Genomic DNA, 26,857 nt, shown 5'->3' on the forward strand with positions numbered 1-26,857 from the left:
TTTGTTTGTGACAAAGTGCTTTACAATAAAAACAGACACATTTAAAATGCAAAGAGAATAAAACAAACTAAAAGCCATAAAAACGAATCACATTATAAAAACACAAAAAGTAAAATGAACTAAAATGCCATAAAATATAATGAAATCACTGAAAAGCAATTTTAAACAAGTGGGTTTTTAACAGTGATTTAAAAGACGATACAGAGTTTGCAGCCCTGATCTCCTCAGGCAAGTCCTTCCAAAGTCTAGGAGCCCTGACTGCAAAGGCTCGGTCCCCTCTGTGCATTAATCTGGACCTTGAAACAAGTAAGGACGTATCCGAAGATCTCAGGGAGCGGGAAGGGACATAGGGCAATAAGAGATCTGACAAGATAGCTTGGGGCAAGGCCTCTCTGGGCTTTGTAAGTAATCAATACAATCTTAAAATCAATTCTAAAAGCAACAGGTAGCCAGTGTGGGGAAGCCAGGACAATTTAACCACTGAGATTATTTCTGCCTCCAGAGAAGCTCTGCCTCCAAGAAACAGGTTGCATAGTTTTGCATAACTACATTTTAGTTTGCATAATTACATTTTAGTTTGCATTACTAAAATTCCAACCTGCAACTTTTCAACCGTCAACCTATCAGTGGCTTGTAGTTTCAGAAATTTCTCCACCAATTTAATTTCTTAGCTGCCAAAGTAGTTTAGAAAAGAAAGATTGAACGCAGGCTGGCTACCACAATCTACCACAATTTGGCCAGTGGCTTGCTTTACTGTAATTTCAACCTCTATAAATAACTTTAATATGGTTTGTGGTTTATTGAAATATGTGACATGACGGTGACAGACTGGTGCCAACTGAGGAGAGGGGTCAGAGGTCATGTGTTCTTGGCGCTGACCAGAACGATCTGGATGTTTCTTCTTTTCATCTCTCTGGTCATCTGACACCAAGTGCAGCTCGTACAGCAGGTGGCATACACACAGTCATTACACATGGTGCCCTGCAGAGAGATACAGAAAGATTAGGCAGACAGATAAATAGACTGGATCTCCTTTGGATGGTGATGGTGTATTATTCTTTTTTTTTTAAATATATTTTATTTTGCGGATTAACAATAGACATACAGACGTGTAGGAAAAGAAAAAAGACATGACAGTATAAGAAAAAAAGAAAAGGAAAAATATATATGTATAAATAAATTAAAAAAAAATAAGAAAAGGGTGTAACATGGGCTGACAAATCAAATTATGGATTATAAATAGGCATTTACAATTTGCAGATAAATAAAAAAACAATCTACACAGACATACTGGTATGTGTATATACAAAAATGTCACTGTGGCTTTCATGTCTCGTGCCCAAATATATCTAACGTGGTCAAGTTCAATATAAAACTCTATTATCTTATACAACATAACATGTAATGCCCCACCACATACCGAAATGCCATCTGACATATTCATAATAGTCTCAAAGAGAAAAAATCTAATAGATATCATGTATATGGTAGAGTTGTACTATATCACAGTGTAGTAAATAATAATAAAGATAATATATGGCCCAACTATCCCAAGAGGGTGGTCAAATCTTTTCCAAGTGATCTAGAAATGGTCCCCAGATCTCGGAGAATCTTTTTTCTGTGTTAGGTTTTCTGTCACATATTATTTCATGCAGCCATTTATGGAAACAGGGTGAAGAAGAAGATTTCCATTCTAGTAAAATCAGTTTTTTGGCTATCACCATTCCCAGCATCAGTGATGGTGTATTATTCTTGATACAAATGTGAAACTATTGAGTGTGAAAACCCCAGCATCAGTGCACTACTTGACACACACATACTTACAACCTACTACTACTACTACAGCTCTTTAAAAGTCACTTTAATGTTTTGTTTTGCCGTTCAACATCTGAATGGTACATATAGGCAAGGCAAGGAAAAGTTTATTTATATAGCACATTTCATACACAAGGCAAATTCGATGTGCTTCACATAAAACACAAAAAATACATAATTTGTCAGGTAAAATGACATTATCAACTCTTAAAATTACACTACAAAGAAAGATAGACATAGACACACACTCTACGCCTCAATTTTCTTAAGGATTGAAACTCTTCTCAGCCCCTTCACTTACACAGATGGAAGTGGATTTAGCATTTCGAAGCTGCAATGTGCAATATTTTTTTTTTATGTTAATATAGGCTACATGCGACTTATCAGCCTAAATCACAAATTGGGACTGCTACAGAGAAGAGTGTCCCATCTCCATGAATTAAACACACTATAGCTTCTACAGCTATAGCTTCACTCTATTTGCCCAAATAACATTTTTGGTCTCAAATTTTCACTGGTGGGAAATCTTCTCCATCAAAACTTCAGAGCAAAGTGTCTCCTAAACAGCAGCGAGCGCTTGCTGGACTCACCGACCTGAACTGATGACTGAACCTCTTCACCACCTCCACCCCACCAGACACTAAGAGGAATTAGGTCTGAGGAGTGTGCAGTTTACTGACGTCACTTTCACTTTCTGGGTAGGCTATTTCATTTAAACAGTAACCTCTTGCTGCAATTTGGGGCTGCCAACGTACAAAATTGCCTAGTGCAGTTTTAAATAATAATAATAATAATAATAACAAAAATATCATATATTTTACTTGGATTCACCTGGTCTGTTTCGTGGAAAGGGAAGGTGTTCCTGATGTTTTGTACACTCGATATGAATGAATGTAAAAAAAAAATCAGGAACATCTGAATACATCAAAACAGTTTCCTGGAAAATATCCATCTAGTAGTAACCATGAAAAAACAGTGTCTGTGTATTTTTCTCTTTTGAGGTGAGTTGTTTTTGTACAATTTGCCAGTTTAATCATTCATGTGTGCAAATGAAGTAACAGTTAACACTATTTGGGTTCAAACCGTATTTAAACTTTCTATTATGGCCTTACCTTGATGCCGTAGCGTTCCCGCATGGAAACCCTCATGGTCATGGTGATGGGTGGGATGCAGCCAAAGACGTCCAGCAGGGGGAGGCAGAGACACTGACCGTACTCCTTGGTGGTTTTACAGGCGTAGCAGGGACAGCACCAGAAGGCAAAACAGCCTTCCAGGAAAGAAACGCACACAAAAGTACTGCATGAACAAACTATTACTACAAACAGACACACCTGCAAACTCAGAGACAGAGAGGAACACACACCCACACCCACACTCACACACACACACACACACACACACGCAAAGAGGTTTAAAATAGAAGTGAAGACATGAAGAAGTGAAGAATGAAAGTGACAGAAAAAGCTTCACCTCTCTCTCACCTCTTATTTCATTCCCTGGCACTTCTCTACCTAACATGATCATTCTAGGGTCATTGACCTCTGACCCTTGACATTACTATAGGTTGCTTGCGATGTTTGCAATGATTGAGAAATCTAGGCTTACTCTACTTTTGCACTCATTGTAATTCACTCTGAACAAGGGCTTCAGCTAAATGCTCAAAATGCAAATGTAAATGGAAGTAGCTGCTTGAAAGCAATTTAAATCATTTTAAGTAATTAAAATGTCTGTGTTCCCACTACAAGAATAACTTGACATCCAAAACAACAGCTATAACTACATTTTTGGCTTAATCTCAGAGCAATTGTTTGTTGTTTATCATTAATTGTAAGCTTACCTTTCACTGTCATACTGAATATTTAAATTGAAATCACGCTATCTGCTGTTTATTGTGAGACCAGACATGATTAATTAAGGCTTCTTCTCTGATCTCACTAGTTTATCAGTGGTACCCAGATGTTTTCTTTAGATAACAGTAAATTGTTAGTGATTGTAGTGATGATTTCTATGCAATAAAATGATGACATCACCAGAAAACATGTTTTAAAGGCATGTTTTTAACTTGAAAGTACTTTAACAAAGACTAGTAACTAGTTAATATTTAGGGCGAGTAACAAGGTAAAGTAACTAGTTCATTTTAATAGTAACTTTCCCCAACACTGTGCATGGATAAATAAGGATGAAAAAAAATGCTGACTTACTAACAAAGCGTGTCACAGTATATGTATACAGATGCGTTGAAATCCACATAAATCAACAGAAACTTACAGTCGGGCACGTCGTCACAGCAGTCACATATTCCAGATCCCCATTCAGCAGAGTCTTTGGCCTCCAACACTGGCTGAGGCTGCCTGATGACCAGCTTGGAAGACATGATGGTTTCTAACGTGTAGGATTTAGAGTTCAGTGCATGTCAGACGGTTAGCAGCTGAGGAACGTCACAGGTGTAAGCAAGGAGGGCACAAGGTGGTATGTGCTGTGACTCTCTGTGAGTTGTTGACAGGCCTCTGCACCACTGTCACCGAGACAAATTCCTGGATATTTACTGTATTTGGTGATGGAAATAATTAAGATTCTCATTGTGATTACAAACTATAAGGGACGTCTCACACAAATAGACAGTACACATTAGACTATCAAAAAATGCTTACTCTAAGGGAATCATTAGTAAGCATATGACAATAATAATAATAATAATAATAATAATAATAAACATATCTTGGTTAGAAAAGTTATATTTTATAGCATTTTTCTAACAAGATACAAACATAGACACAACACAATATTAAAACACAAAAATATTATATTTACTTACATTTCATATATTATATAGAGAGTACAGCCTATAGAGAGTATACAGTATACATTGAATATGGCTGCCAATTCTGTTTGGAGGGCTAATAAAGAGAATAATGATATCTTACCTGTGTGTGTGTGTGTGTGTGAGAGAGAGAGAAAATTCTGGGACTGACGCTGTATTACAACTGATCACTGCAATGAGAAGCTTTCATTTCTTAGTGAGATCAGAAAGAGCTTCAAAGAACAATACACCTTTGCACAAACTAGCCAAACCTGTCCGCCCTGCGACGCTTCAACATTACTCTGGTATTATTCCTTGTAACCACAGAGAATCCAAAAACGAGGGTGAGGCTATGCCATGATCACCACCAAACCCACGTCATACTGTACAGAAAATTCTGCAACATTATTCCACTCGGTAGCTGTAGAGCTGAAACGTTGGGATCTGGAGGTACAATTCCTGCTCCATTTTTCCCATGAGCTGTCAGATTATTAAAACAACTATACACTGTTTGTTCCTGTAGAGGGCATCAGTCAATCTTATTTCAACTTCCTTGTTCAGAAATGTCTCTGTGAAATTTCCCTGTGAAATACGACACTATCCACAAGCTTTCATCGAGTTCCCACCAGTCAGAGATGATGTTACCAAAAAAAGTTAAAGGAAAACTGTTAGATCTCATCAATCTGTGATGCTCAATACATTCCAGGAGTTAAGGAGTTATTTTGTGATGAAGTGTTGTAATTTACTTTTTTGGTGAACCCACTTTCTCTCAACCTGCCTCGTCTACTTCTACTTCGGTTACTGATTTCCTACTTTTCCCAGAATGCCTTTCTTGAACTTGTTCCATTCAGCTGTGGGTTATGCATGTCGGTGGAGAGAACATTAATGATAGTGGAGTGAGTTTTTCCAGTCGAGAAAAAGCAAGAGCTGCGTCCCTTACTGAAAACTCAACCTGTCTTGTGGCTGCATTGCATTCTGGTCCATTTCCTGCTACTGTGGGTGGAGAAATTGGTCTCTCTGCCTCTTCTATGGTAGATTTCTCCCTGTATGATTGTTGAACATTGGTGGAAAATGGCGGCTTTAGCTCTATCGACATGTTTTATCCACAGGAATGAGAAAAATACAGCTCCAAACAACAAAATGGACTCAGATATGCACGGTATACCGTCAATAACTGTTTTCAAACAGTGTTAAAGTGCTATAGGGTGGATTTTTCCTTTACTTGCTCTGAAGTTGTACATTGTTGGTAGCCAGACTGAAGTGGCGTTCCAGCTCATGATTGAATTCATAGCTGGTTGGTTCAGTTCAAAGCTTAAAACTCTTTACATTGTGATTTTCTGAAATGCCTATGAATGAATGGTAAATTTACTCTTGGACCCAGGGCCTGTAGGTGTGGGCATATTTCAGCTCTATTGTGTGCAGCATCAATTAAGGATTGCAGGGAAATGCACAAATTGTCACTAAACGTCAGGTCACCCTTCTGCGCCCCAGAGTGACTTCCTGGATCAGGTTTAGGAACGTCGCCTGTTCGAATCTTTGGATTGTCTGGGGAAATTTGGGCTGGAAAATGAGTGAATAACTCTCTCCCATCCGTCACCAATTACTGTGGAGGAACCTTTTAGCGAGGCACAACTGCAATTGCAAGCCACAAACCACAGTAAAGGCTGTGGTTATACTGTGCAGCGATACCAATTCCACCTCAGGTATGTTGGCAACCTGTTGCACATAAAATGAGACCAGGCTTCTGCAGGGCCACACCTGTGAGAGAGACCTTGGAGCTGGCATTGACTATGGTTTCTATTCTCGGCTGATATTGTTTCTATGTTCTGTGACTTTGCAAATAGACTAAAAGACAAGCCCCAGTATTCAGCGGTGTAAAACAGAGTAAATTGAAGCGAAAAGAGGGGAGAGTTAAAATGGTATCAGTTCTCCAACAGAAACTCCTCTCTGGACGCTGAGCTGCAATTCCTGTTAAGAGAACAAAGACCGCTGAATGCCACTTAAGTTACATCAGCATCTGTAATACAATCATATAATTCAGGCGTCATGCAGGAAGTATTCATCCACTGAATCTCCCCAGCTGTAACAATCATAGTGTGACTACATTAACATTCAACACGTTCTAACCCATAAAAAGATCAGTAGGTTTCAGTGGAGAGTTTTAGTGTCACATGATGCTCTTCATGCTGTTTCCTGACTGAGAATACAATTGTGGGGGAAACACTGAATACTTAATATTTGCACAAAATATCGTCTATCGGCAGTTTTAATACAAAAATATCTATTTATAAAAACCCAACCAAACCCAACCAATTTGCATATAATTGTTGAAATTGTTGATGAAATAAATAAATACATATCGTTTTACTCTATTTTATTTTATTTTCAGAGTCATTCCATTTCAACCAAACTACCAGACCACTAACAGGGATTTAGCAGCTTTCCCATGCTCTTTGACCCAGATACACGGCTGCCATGAGGCAGCACTTACCAAACGCTCAGATGTACCATGATACAGCTCTCTCTCTCTCTCTCTCTCTCTCTCTCTCTCTCTCCCTCTCTCTCACACACACACACACACACAAGCACAGTCTGGCACATATGAACACGATGAACCTTGACCTAGTTCGGTGTGTGTTCAGTGTGTGGTCGAGTGCTGGTCAACGTGTGAGTGGCAGATTATGGAGCCTGTTCAAATGGTTTAGTGAAATATTAAAATAGTTGAAATAGCTGAGTGGTTAGGATTACAACCGTCCCATTTTCTGGACTTCTGTATGAGAATGTATTCATACATGTGCATATACACATTAATTATACATATTTTGTATACACAAATATGTGTGTACACTTGCAAACACACTAAGTCAAACTAAAATAGAAAAATAAAATAGTGCCATAAATTAAAAACAGTATTTTGGGACAATGCATTACTTTTCAGCACAACAACAACATATATTAACATAGGTTATTATTAACACATGTTGTGTTGAAAAGTAACACTAACATATTTTTTAAAACTTAGACACACTGAAATATGGGAACATTTATATCTTGAACCACACATATAGGCAATGACTTCCTGAACCATGCTCCTTTTTTGCAAGAACTGTTTGTTCAGTATGTCGTCACTTGCAATGGCACACATGCCTCACACACACACACACACACACACACACACACACATTACCAGTCCCCCAGTTCTCTGGCTTCGTCTACAGCAGAACCTGTTGAACTGGCAGTTGATTCAGTCAATGATTGTTCAGAGCAAACAGACATATAGCAGCGGCCCTGCAGACAGGAGCGGGTCGTCTGCTGTCACCTCAACTTTTTCAGGAAATTTTGTCCAAAATCCCAAAATTGAAGTAAGCATTTTACAGATGGCCACGTGCAGGAGGCCGACAAGTTCAACATCAACCCAAACAAATGCAACATTTGCACTGTTATGGCATGGTAACAGTCCATATTAAACAGGTTTTTTGACCCGATATCTGAAATATATTTAGGTCCTGATTTTACTTAACAATGCAGGTAGCATGGACGACTACAGATGTCCCAACTTTTATTTTGGTGCTATATTTACATTGGTGCAGACTGTCACATCAACATCTATTCAACATCAAAAGCTGTTTTTTTTTCTCTTAAAAGGCTTCACTGATTTACTTTTTTCAAAGCAGCCTTGGCCTTTCATCGGCACAAAGCCGCTTGTGCGTCACCAAAAGGACTGAGGAAAGAGAAAAGAATTTGGGTCAAGTCGTCATCAGTTGTGCATTTTTAATTTTTGTACACACACACACACACACACACACACACACACAGGGCATACAGTCCTCTGCTGGATCTCCCCACTAGGTCAGAGATAGAGATAGAAAGAGAGCGAGAGAGAGAGAGAGAGAGAGAGAGAGAGAGAGGGAGAGAGAGATCAGTATTGTATTGCATCTCTGTGTAGTGGATGTCATATTTATTTAACGGAGGGAGGAGCACAGTAAGAGAGAGAGAGAGAGAGAGAGAGAGAGAGAGAGAGAGAGAGTAACAGAGAGAGCAGTCAGGAGGCCGGCAGTTGTGAGGGGAAGAGGAGGAGGAGAGGAGCGTAGGGAAAAGGAGGAGAGAGAAGCGAGGGAGAGAGATCTACCTCCATCCACTGTTTGTCACACAGTGAACTCAGGTAAAGTGTTTTCCAGCATTCATTGAATCAACAGCCATGTGATCATATGTATTTATATGTACAGTATGTAAATATATTGTATGCATGTTTTTCATCAATGTCCATAGATTGCTATCTATCTATCTATCTATCTATCTATCTATCTATCTATCTATCTATCTATCTGTCTATCTATCTATCTATCTATCTATCTATCTGTAGATTAGATACAGAGATGGAAAGACGCCTCTGATGTGGTTTGCTGTTGGGAGCTGACCACATGTAGCTAGGAGCTGGTGAACATGATCTATATTAAGTAAAGTAGAACAAAATTGTACATCCTGCAGTGTTTGGGAATATATAACAAACCTATTTCATCATCATTGATTACTGAAATTTGGCCTTTAAAAAAGTGACTCTTGCTCTGTGAGGTTTAGCTGGGAGAGAGGGAAAGGGGAACGAGGGCAAACTAGGAAGGCTTGACTCAACTGAACCCAATCTTTGCACTGGTAAATAGCCGATTGCTGCTGTCACAGAAAAAAAAAAAAACTTTTAACCCCAGTGACTTTTAACCTCTCAAACATTTTCATATCAAGGACCCCTAATTTAGTCCACATTAGGGCCACGGACCCTCATTTGATGAGATTGTGTCTCTTGGACCCAAATCTGAGAATACATCTTTATTGTTAGATATGATTTTGTCCAGAATCCCATGACTGTCTGTATTGTAGATAGAGAGATAACAGAGAAACTATGATCAAAACAGTCATTCTTCTACATGCTCTAACTGTGTTAACTTCTTGACAATTAACAATTCGTCAATTTGCCCGGCACCCCCTGGAACCCCCTCAAGGACCCCCGGTGGTCCCCGGACCCCACGTTGAGAACCACTGAGCTAGTATAGGGGATAAGAGAGGGGAGTCAGATATAGACTAACACCGCAACTAACAGCGTAACTGGAGCTGATATGATGTGGAAAGCAAATGCAAAGTCACAATCAGTTGGAGAGAATTACTCTGAACTCCATTTGAAAATCAAACCTGAAAACTAGAAATCTGCACCCAGGCAGTGGGTTTAAAAAAAAAATAGGTACTGGGCAAGAGTGGATTTCAGTTTGAATTGCTGTTTACCTTGCTCATAGAAGCCATGCACAGTGTGAGTGTATGTGTGTGTGTGTGTGTGTGTGTGTGTGTGTGTGGGGGGGGGGGGGATAAGTGGGTGGATAAGATTAGTATGTATGTGTGTAGCTGATTCTGTTTGGATGCAAGTGGGTGGATTTAATGTGTGTGTTTGTGTGTGTGTGTGTGTGTGTGTGTGTGTGTCACTGCTCTCCAGCTGCAGTGGGAGCTCTCCTTCCTCAGTGATGAGAGAGGAGGTCACCATGGTAACCGCACAGCTTGGTTATGTGTGCTCTCTGCTTGCATCCAAAACACTGCTCATATCCACATGCGCATGCACATGCACACGCACACGCACACACACACACACACACACACACACACACACACACATAATGAATATAAATACAGAGGGTTAATCCACATTATTGGCAGTTAATGATTCCTTTCATGATTTTCTACTTCACTTTCATCACTCTGTAATCCTCCTCTCTCTTTCTCCTTTCCTATTTCTTTCTCAACAGTTCAATAAATTCATCATCTATTTTCTTTCTAAACAACATCTGGACGCGGAGGTAAGTAGCCTAAACTCTGTCTGTGTGATTTAGAGCTCAGTGTAGGAGAGTGACTTTGCGCTCACTAGTTGATGAGTGACTGCATCTGTTCTCCATCTCCTCTCTCTCTTTCCCCAGGCATGCGTCCACGCTACAGGCTGCTGGCAAAGAGAGTCCTCCCCACCATTAGAGAGGGCTATGAGGAGCTGGTCCATGATATGAACCAGGCCAACTGCCCCCCTGCTGCCCCCCCACAGATGAACCTCGGAGCCCCCCTTGGTTACCCCCAAATGCAGACTTCCATTGGCCTCCAGAGGCAAAATCTCCCAGGTCCTCCGTGCAACAACAACACTGAGCAGCAGATTGAATCTCATTCTCCCACCAACACTCAACTCCATCCCCAGACCCAGGTTTAGTAGTGCTACTCAGTGTATTTGTTCCATTTTTTTCTTTCTCACCTTTGCTCTTTCCTTCGCCTCTATCCGTCTCTCCCTGTGCTATCTCTCTTCAACTTTGTGTTTTCAAAATGACACCTGGAATGAATAGGAGTCAATGCATCCAATTTAGATGTAAAAGTCACCACATGCGTGATGAATAGTGTATCATAGAGACTTTGGAGTGGCCGGGAGGGCGCTGACTGAGGATCTCAGGCTGCGCCTCAACTCATATCAGATATGAGATTTAGCTCGCAACCAGACATGCCAGAAGCCTTGAATGTAATATTTAAAACCACAATCAATTCTAAAACTAATTGGCAACCTGTGTAGTGAAGCTAAAAAAGGCTTGTTCGTGGAGACGAGGCATTACAATAATGAATGTTAGACAATGTAAAAGTGTACTAGTCTCTCCGTGTGACCAAAAGACACAGAGAAACATGTGGGTTATGGATGATGGGGAAAGGGAAGGTAGCTGTAGTATACAATATATGACTTATTGCCCTTTTAAACAGTGAATTGCAAATACAGTGTTTCATTATTCCTATTATTATTCTAATTTCTTCTTCTCCTCTTCTTCTTCTTCCAGCACATTTCCACCCAGGACTACATGCTTTCCATCTGCCAGCTGGCACGTCCAGCTTTCTCCAACATCGAGGCCGACTGGGACACCCACAGCCTGGGCTCTGTGGCCGCTGTCAGGGCCTCCAGACCAAGAGACCAGCAGACTTTGTTGTCGTCAACAGCTCTGCAACAACAACCTCAGCAGTCACAGGTTAGTTAAGTTTAGTTTATTCATTCATTTGCACATAGGAAAATGATTGAACACAGAAAGAATAGAAAAATGTACGGATCGTGAGAAAAACATACAGATTATGGAGTGATAGGGGCTTTATTGAAGCTTGAGCACACATTGAACTTAATTATTAAATACAAATACTCTAAGGACGCAGGGATATTACATCTGTTGTCTAGGAGCTGTAGCTTTGACCCTTGAACTCTTTACTTTTGGCCTCATACATGGATATATTAACCTTGGTCTCATAGCTTGCAACAGTCTTTCATAGGATCTCTGACTCCACCTATTGGAGACTAATACAGACTGACCCAGCTGTTGCCACATAATATGCCTTTTTGGGTTTAAATCTCAACTGCACACTCATGTTTTTTGTGCTTTCTTCAACTTTTTCTTTACTTTTTGTGCATTTCTCGATCTAATCGAGTCTAATCTAATCTAATGTTTTAAAAATGTGATTTATAGGTAATCCAAGGAAACGTCAAAGATCTATTACCCAGAACCAGAAGTTCTTGCACTCCTGAAGCTGAGGTGGAGACTCGGGACAACAAAGGGATCGAGGACAGCAGTAACCCAGAGACCATGTCTCCTGGCCTGGGCAGGACTTCAGCCAACCCTGGGCCTCTCATCTCAGACCCCCTGGAGAACCTGTATGGTCGGGCGGACTCTATCCTCACTGCAGCCCGGCTCGCCCGCGGAGGGTGGAAGGAGGAGGGGAAGGAGAGAGGACAGAGGGAGGAGGGGAAGGAGAGAGGACAGAGGGAGGAGGGGAAGGAGAGAGGACAGAGGGAGGAGGGGAAGGAGAGAGGACAGAGGGAGGAGGGGAAGGAGAGAGTGCAGATGGAGGAAGGGAAGGAGGCAGGATGGCAATTGCCCAATCTTCTGCCTCACTCCTCTATCGGCTGCTCAACACCCCCCAGTCAGGCTCCCTTCCAGAACTCTCCACCAGCCCACCAGAGTCCTTCCTCCATTGGAGCGCTCACCTACAGGCTGCTGCTGCGGGGTCGCATAGACAGCACCCCGAGTGGCGGGAGGGGAGACTGCAAGCAGTTCATGAGTAAAGAGACAGGTGGTGGCAGGAAGACAGCCAGGAACAGAGAGACAAGCTGTGAAAGAAAGACAGATGAAGAAAAGCATACAGTTCAGGGCAGACAGACAGGTGCGCTGTCAGTTAACAGACAGGCAAATGGTGAAAGGCAGACTGGTCTTGGCAGTCAAACAGGTGTAGTGTCTGTCTGGGTGTCTGGCTGTCGCAGGACATGGAGACAGTCCCGAAGATTTAAGGCCCCGATACTGCCAGCCATTGCTGAGATGTAAGTGTTCTAGTTGCCATTCATGCTAGCAAGGACTACGGGGATGTACAGTGGAGGGCTAGCTTGTTAGCTACATCCAGCATGTTGACGTTACCCAGATCTCAAACAAAAGTTACGTTTACATGTACAGAGAATTATGTTGTTAACCCGGTTGCTCAAGTGATCTAGTTCTGGCTCGATTCATGTAAACACCATAACTGTGACATGAAATAATATATATAATATAGAGTCATGCTGCAAGCAGTACTTACTATTATTATTACTTATGGGATCATCCTAACTTTCTCCTATATTAGAAGGAAGTGTCTGATCAGTCAAAGGGAGTAACTGGTGGCCAAACTTCTGCATACTTTTTAGCTGGTGGACTGTCCTGCCTGTGGGCGGGACACCTCAGGTAGACAGGAACATACTGTTAACTGGTTTATTTGTGGTAACAGGGAGGCTCAGCTGCAGGGCATCAAAGGTTCATGTGAACAGCTTAACTTGAATAGGCTGAATAATAACAGGAGTATGGCCAATACCAGGTTACTGTGTGCATGTAAACATAACCAATGTTAGGTACGGGTCCTTGGCATAAGCAGGCAATGCACTAAATTATCTTCTAATTACAAAACAACCAACACCACAAGGCTCGGATTCATTAATATTTGAACCGTGTTTTTTTTTTTGTTTTTGTTTTTTTTACATTTAGAAAAAAACAACTGCATCAGAAATGTAAATTGTAAGAAAGAAGGGTGTAAAAAAACTATTTGGGTCAACGTGAATGTAATAATTAATGTACATAGGCATTTAGCTGACAGTCTTATACACATGACTTGCCTAAGTCTTTGGGTTCTGTGTCTCCAGAATGTACATGCATGATAAAGATGTGCTACACAAAGAAATGAGACCCAGGGAGACAAGGTAAAAAAAACCTTTGATGAGTGTTAAAGAACATCATAAACATGTAATGTCTACAAAAAATGTAGACTTACTGGGTAACTACAACCCATTAAAGGGAAACCAAAGAGACTATTTCTCAGGTTTGGACTGACATCTACTGCTTAAAAAAGCATGCTATTGCAATTGCTTTCTACTATTGGCTGATTCATGACAAAACAGGCAACCTATGTCACAGGCGACCAATATCAGCCGGTAACAGATTGCAATTGCAATAGCATGCTTTTAACCAGGCAGATGTCAGTCCTACCCAAAAAGTAGTCTCTGTGTTTGGTTTCCCTTTAAGACCCTGAGACGACCCTTAGTATTATAGGATTGTTCTGTGTTGCTGAAAATGATTTAGTTCTAAGTTAACATGCAGCTAATGAAGAAATACATATTAACTTTGACAAATAGCGCACCTGTGATCTCATTATATTGTAATGCTGTGGCACTGATTTACACAGTAGGGGGAGACTAGCAATAATACCTAACAGGGAGTCTGCATTATTTACTGTGATTTTGGATATGACTGTGATGTGTTAAACTATGTACGAGGTGCTGATGATTACTGCAGCACTGATGCACCCTGAAGGGAATTATGCCTCTGATGGAAAAATCCTAAAACACTTTAACACTGTTAAAAAGCAGCTTTTGGTGATGTACCTTGCATTCCTGGGTCCATTTTGTTGTTTGGTGGTGTATTTTCTCAGGTTTTGGTGTTCAGAGAAATGTAAACGTTAGTGGAACATTAACAGTGTAAATTTCAGTTGCCTCATTATCAAATCTCAAAACAGTTTGTGTCTGTAATCCCACACTCAAAATGCCTTTTCACCATTAAACATGTATCTGAGTAATCTAACCAGTAACACTTTATTTTTAAACACATTTCTAATCTGATTTCTGATTGCATTACTGTAATTTGATTAGATGTAATCAATCACTCCCCAATAGTGAGCATGAATACTGACTGACACTAAAAACTGATACATGGAAGCATGATAGAGAAAAAAAGAATACCAATGGGAAAAAAAAAAAAAGACAGAATTTTATTAAAATGGATGAAAAAAGCCTCCTTTGTGATCAGGTATGCAGATTGCTTTTATGTTGCTGTTTAATACTTTGCCAGTAAATTAATAAAAAAATAAAATAGTTTCACTCAGTCTGAGGCTGTTTTCTTTCGTGGTTTCCCCTGACAGGACATCATTACCCAGAGTTCATGAATATACATTATGAAACACAGATATAAACTCAAATCACTGTTATCAGAACCCAGAGTGTGAAACATCACACCAAGGGAACTCTCTGTTGTGTTGTATGAAGAAAAAAAAAAGAAAAAGTTTACAGTTTTCCTGTATGTATCCTCAGTACCAAAAATAACCACTACAGAGTCCAACTAAACCTATATAAAACCTTGTGTTAAATATAAGGCATATTCAAATGGTATGAATCACACCAACCACCCTGTCATGGTTATGTGATGAATTGACATGTAATCAGCTTCATTCCAATCAATCCTCAATAGAGATGAGTGTTGAATAATAACTGCTGCGATTCCTTCTCCTTTCACCTCCACTGAACAATCATTTAGCAGTGCATGACGTATATTAAGTGCCCTCTTCACAAAGACTGTAATGTCATAGAATAACTGGGACTACACAAGTGCCTTCCTCCACAAATGCCATTCTTTTCCATCAAATAGCATGAATGTGAATCTAAGAAATGTAAATGACTTCAGAGAAAGTAAAAGTTCAGCATTTGACAGCTACTTAACTTCCAAAAGGCAGCAGTGACACCTATCAGTCCTCTCCGTGCTGCAGAAAGGGGATGAGAGTAGGCAGTCAACAGCCAGTCAAAGTATAAAGCATTGTGTTGTATTCATATGCATGAGGTGAATGGATCAAAGACAGGAAGTGATTGTTTTGTGCAGTGCCTCTTGCTTGTTCCAATAAGCTGAGCGGAGAGCAGCAACACACAATAGAAAGACGAAGACGTGGAGCGTAAATAAATTTACAACATTGTTTTTAAAAACATTTCTCCCCCCACAATTCTGTGAATACCAAGTAGGCTATACTAATATTCTCAAATTCTTACAACAAACAGGGCTTCAAAGTAAAATTTAAGGACACTATTATTTTGTAACAGTTGGTGGCGGTAATGCTCCGGTAGGAAACAAGTCGCAAAAAACAAGAAGAACAAGAAGAAGAAGAAGAAGAGTGGAGAGCAGAGGCCGCCCCGCACAGCGCGCGCTTCCTGCTTCACTCACGTCCTCAGATCAGCCTTATAGTAAGGGCTTGGTGAAGCGTCAGGTATCAGTTTTTCTCGACTCTGAAAACGCATCGAAAATGAGCGGAAGAGGCAAAGGAGGAAAGGGACTCGGTAAAGGAGGCGCCAAGCGCCACCGGAAAGTTCTCCGTGATAACATCCAGGGAATCACCAAACCCGCCATCCGCCGTCTGGCTCGCCGCGGCGGAGTCAAGCGCATCTCCGGTCTCATCTACGAGGAGACCCGCGGGGTGCTCAAGGTCTTCCTGGAGAACGTCATCCGTGATGCCGTCACCTACACCGAGCACGCCAAGAGGAAGACCGTCACCGCCATGGATGTGGTGTATGCTCTGAAGAGGCAGGGCCGCACTCTGTACGGCTTCGGCGGTTAACTTCATTTCATTTACCATCTGATACACAAACCCAAAGGCTCTTTTAAGAGCCGCCCACCTGATTTAAAAAGACTAAATCCTTTACGCCATTAATTGTTTTCAATTACTATTTACAAGGTATTACACATGTGTGTAGTTAATTTGTTTGTAGGTGTTCCAAAACTAACATGTCCCAAACTGCAGACCATGTTTTTCCCCAGTTCAGACTGTATCGGTTGTGAGTCATTTTTGGTTTAAAAACTACATCACGCAATCGTCTTTCCTGTACACAGGCCTATGTGTAAAAACACCAGAGAAAAAAATCTCACTTGAGGAATAAATCGCAGTCTCATTCATATTATTTGAATGTGTTGTATTTATAACACATTTCAACAATAACACTGATTATCCACCATTCATCCGCCAGTTCCCAGTATGTGGAGTCACCATCCCATCTCCTTACACAATTCTTACTAAATAAAGGCAATACACTACCTTAGAAATAGCAGTGGCAATAAGTCTAATATATTATACCATATTAAATAATCAATTGCTCCAGCAGAGATAGCAACGTGAGTGTGTGTTGTGGTTCGAAGGTGTAATGGTTACTCTGGATTGTTAATCCAAAACCTGGAACATGATTTTCTGGATCACTTCAGTTCATTTATTTGAATGTATAATCTCAATCCCTTTGTTGCATAAAGAGCGAGTTGCCTACTGCTCCTGGTTGTATGTAAAATTTGTTAAAAATACTCAATGTGTATTGATGTGCGCGTGCATATACTGTAATAACGCTTCAGTATAGCTTGCAAATAAATTATGTACTTTCAAATGTGTGTATTATGTGAAATGGGTCTTTGAAGCAAAATTAGAAATCTTTGAAGGAATGGATGGGGCTGGGGGTTGTGGAATCCCGCGCGCGGTTGGCAGTTTCTAAGTCTTTGTGTGGAATTGAATGATTAGAGACATAGAAATAGAGTAGATAGAAATAAATGTTGTTGCTGTATCATAGTAATGGCATAAGGCAAGCACAAGTTTGATGTCTTATCGTATTGCCATGTAAATAACGTAGTTGTAATGTTTAACTGACTGTTAAAACTGTTAAAATTATGCTTTCATCATGAAAACACAGACTGTCTTACAGTAATTCCAGCAAACAACACAGCAACACAGTTGTATTTATTTAAATGAGAATATCAGATCTATCATTTTAGTTCTGTGGGAGAGAGTTCCTTGTGTAGCGCATGCCCAGTCTGGCTGCAAAATTCAACCAATCGTATACGAGGAACAGCACAGCTTCATTTGCATCAGCTGTCTACAAAAAGATCAGCTCTGCTCCTCTCAGCTCATTCTCTGCTGTGAAGTACTGAGATCTCGTCATGCCTGAACCCGCCAAGGCAGCGCCCAAGAAGGGCTCCAAGAAAGCCGTGACCAAGCCCGCCGGCAAGGGCGGCAAGAAGCGCAGAAAGACCAGGAAGGAGAGCTACGCCATCTACGTGTACAAGGTGCTCAAGCAGGTCCATCCCGACACCGGCATCTCCTCCAAGGCCATGGGCATCATGAACTCCTTCGTCAACGACATCTTCGAGCGCATCGCCGGTGAGGCGTCTCGCCTGGCTCACTACAACAAGCGCTCCACCATCACCTCCAGGGAGATTCAGACCGCCGTCCGCCTGCTGCTGCCCGGTGAGCTGGCCAAGCACGCCGTGTCCGAGGGCACTAAGGCGGTCACCAAGTACACCAGCTCCAAGTAAACCGCCTGGAGCCACATCCACCCAAAGGTCCTTTTAAGGGCCACACACTACTTCAACAAAAAGCTGATTCAACTGAATGTATATTAATGTGGGCAATAGAAGCATTCATGTTAAAACTCTACAATTACATAGTAGTAAGATGCAGAGTAGAAGCTCGACCGATTTCGAGATTGATCTGTCCATGCCAGTCCACAGTATGAGGTTATGCAACTCATACCAAACACAGCTGATATAGTATGGTGCTGAAAATACACTGTAGCAACCCTGTTTAAATATGTGATTATATTTACTGTCAGTTATGGGAGATGTTTATTAGCGAGTTTGTACCTCTCACCAGCTGTCTGCCAATCACCTGTGTTAGGGTGTTGAGTATTCCTGTTGTTGGTTAGAGGCAGGGGGAGGCGGGTCAAGGAAGTAGGTTTTGGGGTCTTGTTGTTCCGTCTCTCTGCCAGCTGGAAAAAGCTAGGTTGTCTGGGAGAGCTTTTGTACGGCGTGGTTGCGGCCGACAGTAACCAAAGTATAGCCAAATAAATGCACTGAATTGCAAGATAATCATTTCTCCTGATTATTCAACATATTGGCCTTGACGGGACACTACAGTACTGTATGTCATGCATCATCATACATGAAAGCATAGGCAGACGGCGGTGAAGAAGTCTCCTGGTTCCATGGTGTAATGGTTAGCACTCTGGACTCTGAATCCAGCGATCCGAGTTCAAATCTCGGTGGAACCTGATTTTCAGCAACTGTTCATGTGTTTGAATCCATTGGAGGTAATAGCCTGCTGCTGGTGAGGTTATTAAACATACCGCAGGTATATTAAGTGAGAACGCACAGGGTTTCTTAAATCATTCACGAGTCAGTACAGTTTATGAAGAAACTTCCAATGGAATAATTATATTGGTTGTGTCTCAAACGGTTAAAATGCCGCCTAATCAGGCAGCCTTCGGAGACAGGAAGGCATCAAGTCATGTCACAATCGAATGTTTACAAAAACTGACGTGACGTCAGAGGAAAATGGCCGCCGTGTGAATATGGTGAATTGCTCGCCATTGGTAGTTTTTTCTGTAGCAGCAGCAGTGGCGCAGACGCACGGGATTGTGGGATATCTTGACCAACGCACATCTTGGATATGTATGTACAAGTGTTTCAGATGCATACTATAAATGTTTCACTTGCATATGTGCAAGCGTTTCATATGTAGGTATATGATTATACAGGAGCATACATGTGTCAGTGTTTCACATATGAATGTGAATCAGTGGGGTAGAAGACAGTAGAACAAAGCTATTCATCAAGTAATGGTAATTTGAGACAACAGATGATTTTTGTCTGTTATTTGTCTCCGCCAACAAAAACAGTTCCCTCAGGATTCCACTACCAAGTGTTGCCAAGCAACAGGTAAACTGTTTCCCGACTGCAGGCTAGCTAGCTACTTTGAGGTTAGCACAGACGATTTCAGCTTACTTTCTTCCCAATCTTCCGCCTCGGCCGACCGTTCATAATTAAGGTCAAATGTCTCCATATTTGCGTTGTCACTACTAGGTGCGAATGAAGTTAGAGTTTTGTGTGGACGTGTACTGGGAACATTTGGTAAGCATTTGTTTGTTGCACAACACTGTAGAAGTGCTAACCAGCTGGTTAGCTAGCAGCTACTCAGCTAACGTCAGATGACTTTGTGGTGATCTGCTTTTTATTTCTCCTCACAAGAAGCTCCAGGCAGCTTTCTCCACACAAAAAAACGCTGTGTGAACGCAGCCTGATCAAGGTTACATTAGAACAGCTGTGAAGCGGAGTGATACGTACAGTACAGCGTCCCAGTGCTGTTATACTGTATATCAGCACAGAATGCCTCTTGTCCAATCAAATTGCTCGACCGGAACTAACTGTTGTATAAATTAGAATAGAATGTTAATGTAATTATTGATTTGAGGGCTTTTACCCCCCCCCCCCCCCCCCCAAAAAAAAAAAAAAAAGCGAGTTGATGTTCTGAGTCTCATTAGTGATGTGGCATCAGAAGACAAAGTATGGAGTCTCAAAGTCACTAATTCCCTTTTTAAATTTGGCGCTCAAAGCCGTTTTCAGCAGTTCTGAGCATATCCCATGTTACAATGTTAATAATCATTGTAACAAGTGAGCTTTGAACATAGTTAGTAAACCATACTATCCTGTGCACAGTGAAGACCTCACACAACTGATGTGACAGTAACTAAAAAGGAAAACTCTTTTGAAGTGAGTGGTTGGCTCTTAAAAGAGCCTTTGGTTCGGTGTTCAGAAGCTGGAGAGTTTACTTCTTGGCGGGCTTCTCGGTCTTCTTGGGCAGCAGCACCGCCTGGATGTTGGGCAGCACGCCGCCCTGAGCGATGGTCACTCCGCCCAGCAGCTTGTTGAGCTCCTCGTCGTTGCGGACGGCCAGCTGCAGGTGACGGGGGATGATACGGGTCTTCTTGTTGTCGCGAGCGGCGTTTCCGGCCAACTCCAGGATCTCAGCGGTCAGGTACTCGAGCACCGCCGCCAGATACACCGGGGCTCCGGCACCGACACGCTGGGCGTAGTTTCCTTTGCGCAGCAGCCTGTGAACACGGCCGACCGGGAACTGAAGACCGGCACGAGATGAGCGGGTCTTTGCCTTGGCACGAGCCTTGCCGCCGGTTTTGCCGCGTCCAGACATTTTCGTTATTTTCTTGTGGTAAGAGAATCAAAGAGTGAATTGAAGTCGTCGGGAACCGGTTTATATCTCCCTCGAGCTGCTTGTTCATTGGTCAGTTGGAGCTTCAAAATCGTCGCCCAATCAGAAAACTGCTGTTGTCACGTTAACACAGCAAATAACACTTCCGCTGTGGAGTGTCTTGGATTTTCAAAATAAAACGTCTCTTGACAAACTGACTAAAGTTTACAGAAGATAATTAGAGCCACATGAACAATTTATTTCATTTCTGAGATTAATCTCAGTGTTCTGCGTTTAAAGTCAAATTTCTGAGATAAAAGTCATAAAGATTCTCAGAACTCAAAAACATGTTTCACGTGATGGATTAACTCTCATGTTACAGTCAGATCTGACTAATTTAAAACTTATAACTTGTCATAAACATGGTTCCTTTTATCAGATTGCCATAACATCCTCCACACTGGGCATCACAACACAAAAATATCACGTTCACAATTTTTTAGTGAAGAGAATCTGTTTCATTCAAATTTAGGACATCTGTTTTGTTCCAGGTCATAGAAAATGAATGAAGAGCAAAGAGTATCACATTCAGATTCCAGGAGTTTACACGGTTTTTTTTTTTTAATGACATTTTGCACCTAATTAGTGACTAATATACTTCACCAGAGTGCATTCACTTTATGTAAAACTACTGTGATCTTGTGTTTTAAAATAAGACGGCAATATTGTGTATTTAAGCTCCACACTGATGATGTGTTGATCACTTTTTCACCTATTCCTCCAAGCTTTGAATAGAAAATAATATATTCCGTTTCATCACCACATGGCAGGAAAGGGTGATTATGATCAAATGTCACAGCCAATGAGCTGGGTAGATGGTAAATATTGGTTGGAAATACAAGTGACATGATGTGAATACGTTGTGTCAAACATCATTTAGACATAATTATTGGGAGGTTAGTGATTATATTGAATGTCACTGTAATGTTTTTGTTGCAGTGGAATAAAGTCTTAGTGAATATGGAGGTGGCTCTTAAAAGAGCCGTTGTGTTTCTGGTCTCCCAGGGGAGTTTAAGCTCGCTCTCCGCGGATGCGGCGGGCCAGCTGGATGTCCTTGGGCATGATGGTGACCCTCTTGGCGTGGATGGCGCACAGGTTGGTGTCCTCAAACAGGCCGACCAGGTAAGCCTCGCTGGCCTCCTGCAGAGCCATGACAGCGGAGCTCTGGAAGCGCAGGTCGGTCTTGAAATCCTGAGCGATTTCTCGGACCAGGCGCTGGAAGGGCAGCTTGCGGATCAGCAGCTCGGTGGATTTCTGGTAGCGACGGATCTCTCTAAGAGCCACGGTACCGGGCCTGTAACGGTGGGGCTTCTTCACGCCGCCGGTGGCCGGGGCGCTTTTCCTGGCAGCCTTGGTGGCGAGCTGCTTCCTGGGAGCTTTTCCTCCGGTGGATTTACGGGCGGTCTGCTTGGTTCTGGCCATGGTTCAAAGTTCAGCTTTTCTTTCTTTACGGCAGAAGAAAATAAGTCGGTTGCGAGTGAATGTCGGCTTTATATAGCCAACGCCGGAGCGCTGCTACACGCTGATTGGCCTGCCCGAGGGGAGGCGCGAGCTTCATCAGATCAACTAGGCCTATTGGAGGAAAGGCGCTTTGGAAAGCCCGCCGAAAATTCAAACTAAACACTAAACCACAATTCAAAGCTCTCCTCCACAGCAGCTGAGTCTAACGGCGGCAGAAAGGCTTTTACTATTTTGAATCACTTTTTTCACTCATATGTGGAAAAGATAACCAGCAAAATCATGATAAAAATACAACACAATATAAAATAAGATTAAAACACGATGAACAAAAATAAACTAAAACAATGAATATGTAATAATTAGTAGCTAATAGTTAAAGTAACACAGTAATAGAATATAAACACACTGAGTGGAGTGTGAAGAATGACAAAAACATTAATTTCTATAATTTATTAAAAAATACATACAATTCATAAATAACTATACAAGCTATATTTACAGTAGTATACATGTATGAAGACATTCTAGCATTCATATGTATTTATGGTTCGTTTATGTAGATGGATCTGTGTAGAATAATCTAAAGAGAAAAGTAGAGGAAACAGAAAAGGTGCAGAGTGGGAAATGAGCAGCAGCCCAAAGCATCTTCAGTAAGACTGTGGAGTCAAACCTGTCCTGAGTCCAGAGGATTTAAAAAGTATTAAAAAAAAATACTGATCTTTACTCATCACACTATATAATGAAGAAGTATCAACATTTTACAATGTATACAAATAAGTCACACATAGTATCACTTATCTGCAGTTATTTTGTCTATAATCTACAAAGAAATAAACAGCAGTTAACAGAGAAGCAGTAAACATTGTGGCCAGTTGATCGAAAATGTAACTGTAAATGTAATGTAACGTAAAGTGTTTTTCTGGTGTGTGTGTGGGAGGGAGGGGGGTTAATCTGCCACATCAACAACCTCTGATATCAGTTGTGATAGGCTTATAGTTTGTCATATAATTTTAAAAAAGAAGATGCTCTTTCATGAAGGTTGTGGGTGGCTCTTAAAAGAGCCTTTTGGGTAAAGTAAAGCCGGAAGCTTACTTCTTCTTCGGTGCTGCTTTCTTAGCTGCAGGCTTTGCTGCTTTGGGCTTGGCAGCCTTCTTCGCGGCAGGTTTCTTGGCAGCAGCGGGCTTCTTCGCCGCCTTCTTGGGACTCTTGGTCGGCTTCTTGGGGCTCTTAGCTGGTTTCTTGGCCGCTGGGGCTTTCTTGGCCTTCTTCGGGGATTTCTTAGCGGCTACTGTCTTCTTAGCTGCAGCCTTCTTGACTACAGTCTTCTTCGGGCTCTTGACGGGTTTCTTGGCAGCGGGCTTCTTGGCTTTCGGAGCGGGTTTCTTGGCAGCCGGCTTCTTGGCCTTCTCAGCCTTGTTGATCTTGAAGGAGCCGGAGGCCCCGGTCCCCTTGGTCTGGACCAGAGTGCCTTTTTCCACCAGTTTCTTGATGGCGATCTTGACGCGGGACTTGTTCTTGTCCACGTCGTAGCCTCCGGCAGCCAGGCTCTTCTTGACGGCGGCCAGAGACACGCCGCTCCGCTCCTTGGAGGCGGACACAGCTGTAACGATCAGGTCGCCGACGCTGGGGCCGCTCTTCTTCGGCCTGGGAGCCTTCTTCTTCGCGGCTTTAGCCGGGGCGGGGGCGGGTGCTGGAGCGGTTTCTGCCATTTCTTCTTCTCTCTCTCGTTGTGCTTCTCACAGCTCTACAGAGTCTGACTGGACTGTTTGTCGGCGCAGAGCAAGAGGCGGGACTTATACACAGCACGAGGACCGTGTAGACTCAACACACACAGCCGCTCTGTCTGTCCTGTTGAAATGTGGCGACACTTGTGTTTTCTCTTCCACATTTTAGGGATAAAAGACACAGATCGGAGCAGTTTTCAAGAGTAACTGTTATTGGAGCAGTGAGAAAACATGTTTCCTCTCGGGATGACGTCATGTTTAGCGCTGAGGAGACTTTCATTTTATTCAGGGAAGCTTCAAACCTCTCTGATACACCGGCACAGTGTTCAGCTCGCAGCGGGTTTTCTTCACATTTCGTCTCCTAAAATGGTTTAATATGCTTCACATTCCAAACAACACTAGTTGTCCAGTAAGCAGAAATGTCTGACGAGGGAATAAAAGTGAAAGAACTGCATTGGGTTGATTTGTTTTGTTTTAATCGGCAGATTGTTTGGTGTCAGTAAACACACTGATCTGGCGGTGACTTCCTGTGAGAGATTGTTCCTGAGCCGTTTTCTTTCTGGCTCCGGTGAATGCTGCAGTCATGATTAATGACACTTAACCCTCCTATTATGTTAAAATTAACAGAAATCTCTTATGTTTGGGGTCAAATTGACCCCAGCAATTTAAACCTACAAAAAAATAATTGTAACTGAAAGTGTTACCCAAGTTTACACTTCAGAACATTAGCAGGTAACACATAGCAGTTAGTCAATAATGAAAAAACACCAATAAAAAGTAAATTAGTCACCAAAACAGTCTTTTAGAGAGCTGACAGGAGCTCACTGGCAGAACATCTTCAGGTGAGATAAAACTATAAAAACTTGATAAAACTACAAGTCTTATGTTAGGGCCCTAAAGTATGGGAATGTTTTTTAAAGATCAAAAATTGCATGGGAAAGTTCCCTCAGTTATCAGTCAAAACAAAGAGGAAGAAAATATGTGTAAAACTTTTATATTTTCTCTTTAAGTTTTTATACGTTTTTTGGTATACATTTTGTATACAACACTCTTGTATACAAAATGTGTACAGGACCTTGAAAACGTCATCATGTTACACTTTATGTTTACCAGTTTTCCCCATTAGGAAAAGTAATCGAGTATCAAGCTAAAAAAATAAAGCTAATCATGTTTTTAGAGACGTTAAGTGTTGAATGGGGTCATGACCCCAAACATAATAGGAGGGTTAAAATATATTTTGTTAAAGTTTGTGATATTCTCTGATTTTACATGAAAACATTTATTTTCTCCAATGGACACAAACAACATGACTATATAATATAAGCTAAACTTCTAATGCACTGTGATCCAACCTGCTGTGCTCTCTAGTTTAAGTCCATTAGACTGAAATGTCATTCTGTATTTATCTGTTTTTTTCATGGAAAACTAAATTTTAAACCAACGGGTAAAAAGGGGAATGAAGCTCATTGTTTGTGGTTAAAAAGGCTGATCTCCCCAAAATTGGACTATTCTTCTTTCAAACACTCGGTCCTGGGGGGATGGAGACTTGAGGTAGGGAGGGGCATTTCCGTGGATGCACTGATGCGTTAGCAGAGATATTTTGTATTCGATCCTGAAGGAGACAGGGAGCCAGTGTAGTGAGTGGCTGTGATATGTTCATGTTTTCGCACTCTCATCAGGATCCTAGCAGCGCTGTTCTGGATGTATTGGAGCTTGTGGAGACTGCTGCTATAGGAGACCTGATGAGAAGTACGTTGCAATATTCCTGAGGTGGTAGAAGGAGGTGTTGCACAGATGTTTGATGTGGGTGTCAAAGGTCAGGTGAGGGTCGAACCTAACGCCCCGGTTGGAGACTGATAGGAGAGGGAAATGCCTTGGCCAGAAAAGGTGATGTGAGTTAACTGGAGAAAACTGGACCTGGTGTGGGGTGCCAACTAAAATAGCCTCAGTTTTGGAGCTGTTTAGCTGCAGGAAGTTATGTTTCATCCAGGCCCTTATCTCCTCAAGGCAGGTGGTTAGTGATGATGATGATGATGATGATGATGATGATGACGATGATTGAGATCTGCTGTAAATGAACAGTGAGTTACAGTGAGTTATTCTGATCATTATTGTTGTTAGAAACAGCAGGACCTCAGAAAACATCACTCACCAGGCCAACAAAGTCAATGGAAAGAATCATCAACAGGCTCTGACTCCAGTTTAGATTTGTGTAAATGAAGGAATATTTTCTAAAACCTCTCCCCTCTGATTTCTAGAAGAATCCTCTCACATTATGGAGTTGTAGTTTCTCCTCAGATTCCCTGCAGGTTTCAGACTCACTGCCAGAGGGAGCAGCGAGCCTGTCCAGCCCTGCTGATTCTACTCTTTTTCTATCTTTTTACTCTGTTTCTACCTGTTTCTATTTCTAATCTGTTTCTGTCTGTTTTGACTCTGTTTCTATCTATTTCTACTCTGTTCCTATCTCTTTCTACTGTTTCTGTTTCTATCGGTTTCTATTTCTAATCTGTTTCTGTGTTTCTTACATTTCTGTTTCTTACACAAACAGCTAATATTGTTCAAAAGCAGCAGCTAAGATGAGCATTACTCACCATCCCAATACAAATAAATGGAAAACTCGGCTACTAGTTAAGATTTACTAAAACATATTCTCACTGATTTCTAC

General features: G+C 41.6%; 5 protein-coding genes, 1 non-coding gene and 1 pseudogene across 6 annotated transcripts; 3 read left to right on the top strand and 4 right to left on the bottom strand.

The window, feature by feature from the left end:
* Positions 1-58: 58 nt before the first annotated feature.
* On the bottom strand, positions 59-4,816 carry LOC144541774 (cornifelin homolog B-like). Its single transcript, XM_078286710.1, has 4 exons — positions 4,740-4,816; positions 4,084-4,197; positions 2,928-3,082; positions 59-981 (listed from the first exon to the last, which is right to left on the bottom strand). Exons 2-4 carry the CDS (start codon positions 4,187-4,189, stop codon positions 859-861), a joined length of 384 nt encoding a protein of 127 aa, XP_078142836.1. The 5' UTR covers positions 4,190-4,197; positions 4,740-4,816; the 3' UTR covers positions 59-858.
* Positions 4,817-16,234: 11,418 nt separating this feature from the next.
* LOC139930068 (histone H4) lies at positions 16,235-16,546 on the top strand. Its single transcript, XM_071923144.2, has one exon. The coding sequence runs from the start codon at positions 16,235-16,237 to the stop codon at positions 16,544-16,546; it is 312 nt and encodes a 103-aa protein (XP_071779245.1).
* A 1,327-nt stretch (positions 16,547-17,873) lies between these two features.
* LOC139930078 (histone H2B 1/2-like) lies at positions 17,874-18,819 on the top strand. The gene has a single exon (XM_071923157.2). The coding sequence runs from the start codon at positions 17,905-17,907 to the stop codon at positions 18,277-18,279; it is 375 nt and encodes a 124-aa protein (XP_071779258.1). The 5' UTR covers positions 17,874-17,904; the 3' UTR covers positions 18,280-18,819.
* Positions 18,820-18,941: 122 nt separating this feature from the next.
* trnaq-cug (transfer RNA glutamine (anticodon CUG)) lies at positions 18,942-19,013 on the top strand. The gene has a single exon. It is a non-coding gene; the product is annotated as a tRNA-Gln (tRNA).
* A 1,553-nt stretch (positions 19,014-20,566) lies between these two features.
* LOC139930030 (histone H2A-like) lies at positions 20,567-20,950 on the bottom strand. The gene has a single exon (XM_071923126.2). It carries the CDS (start codon positions 20,948-20,950, stop codon positions 20,567-20,569), a length of 384 nt encoding a protein of 127 aa, XP_071779227.1.
* Positions 20,951-22,017: 1,067 nt separating this feature from the next.
* LOC144541786 (histone H3) lies at positions 22,018-22,429 on the bottom strand. The gene has a single exon (XM_078286779.1). It carries the CDS (start codon positions 22,427-22,429, stop codon positions 22,019-22,021), a length of 411 nt encoding a protein of 136 aa, XP_078142905.1. The 3' UTR covers position 22,018.
* Positions 22,430-23,505: 1,076 nt separating this feature from the next.
* On the bottom strand, positions 23,506-24,211 carry LOC139915975 (histone H1 pseudogene; annotated as a pseudogene).
* Between the last annotated feature and the right edge of the window lie 2,646 nt (positions 24,212-26,857).

The sequence above is a fragment of the Centroberyx gerrardi genome, chromosome 11 (genome assembly GCF_048128805.1).
Source record: "Centroberyx gerrardi isolate f3 chromosome 11, fCenGer3.hap1.cur.20231027, whole genome shotgun sequence".
In the NCBI taxonomy this organism is placed as follows: domain Eukaryota; kingdom Metazoa; phylum Chordata; class Actinopteri; order Beryciformes; family Berycidae; genus Centroberyx; species Centroberyx gerrardi.

Coding starts and splice junctions, on each gene's coding strand:
- LOC144541786 (XM_078286779.1), bottom strand. CDS start 22,429: ATGGCCAGAACCAAGCAGACCGCCCGTAAATCCACCGGAGGAAAAGCT.
- LOC139930030 (XM_071923126.2), bottom strand. CDS start 20,950: ATGTCTGGACGCGGCAAAACCGGCGGCAAGGCTCGTGCCAAGGCAAAG.
- LOC139930078 (XM_071923157.2), top strand. CDS start 17,905: ATGCCTGAACCCGCCAAGGCAGCGCCCAAGAAGGGCTCCAAGAAAGCC.
- LOC144541774 (XM_078286710.1), bottom strand. CDS start 4,189: ATGTCTTCCAAGCTGGTCATCAGGCAGCCTCAGCCAGTGTTGGAGGCC. Junction 3,083..4,083: donor CTGTGACGACGTGCCCGACT/GTAAGTTTCTGT, acceptor CTTTCCTGGAAG/GCTGTTTTGCCTTCTGGTGC. Junction 982..2,927: donor GGGAACGCTACGGCATCAAG/GTAAGGCCATAA, acceptor ATCTCTCTGCAG/GGCACCATGTGTAATGACTG.
- LOC139930068 (XM_071923144.2), top strand. CDS start 16,235: ATGAGCGGAAGAGGCAAAGGAGGAAAGGGACTCGGTAAAGGAGGCGCC.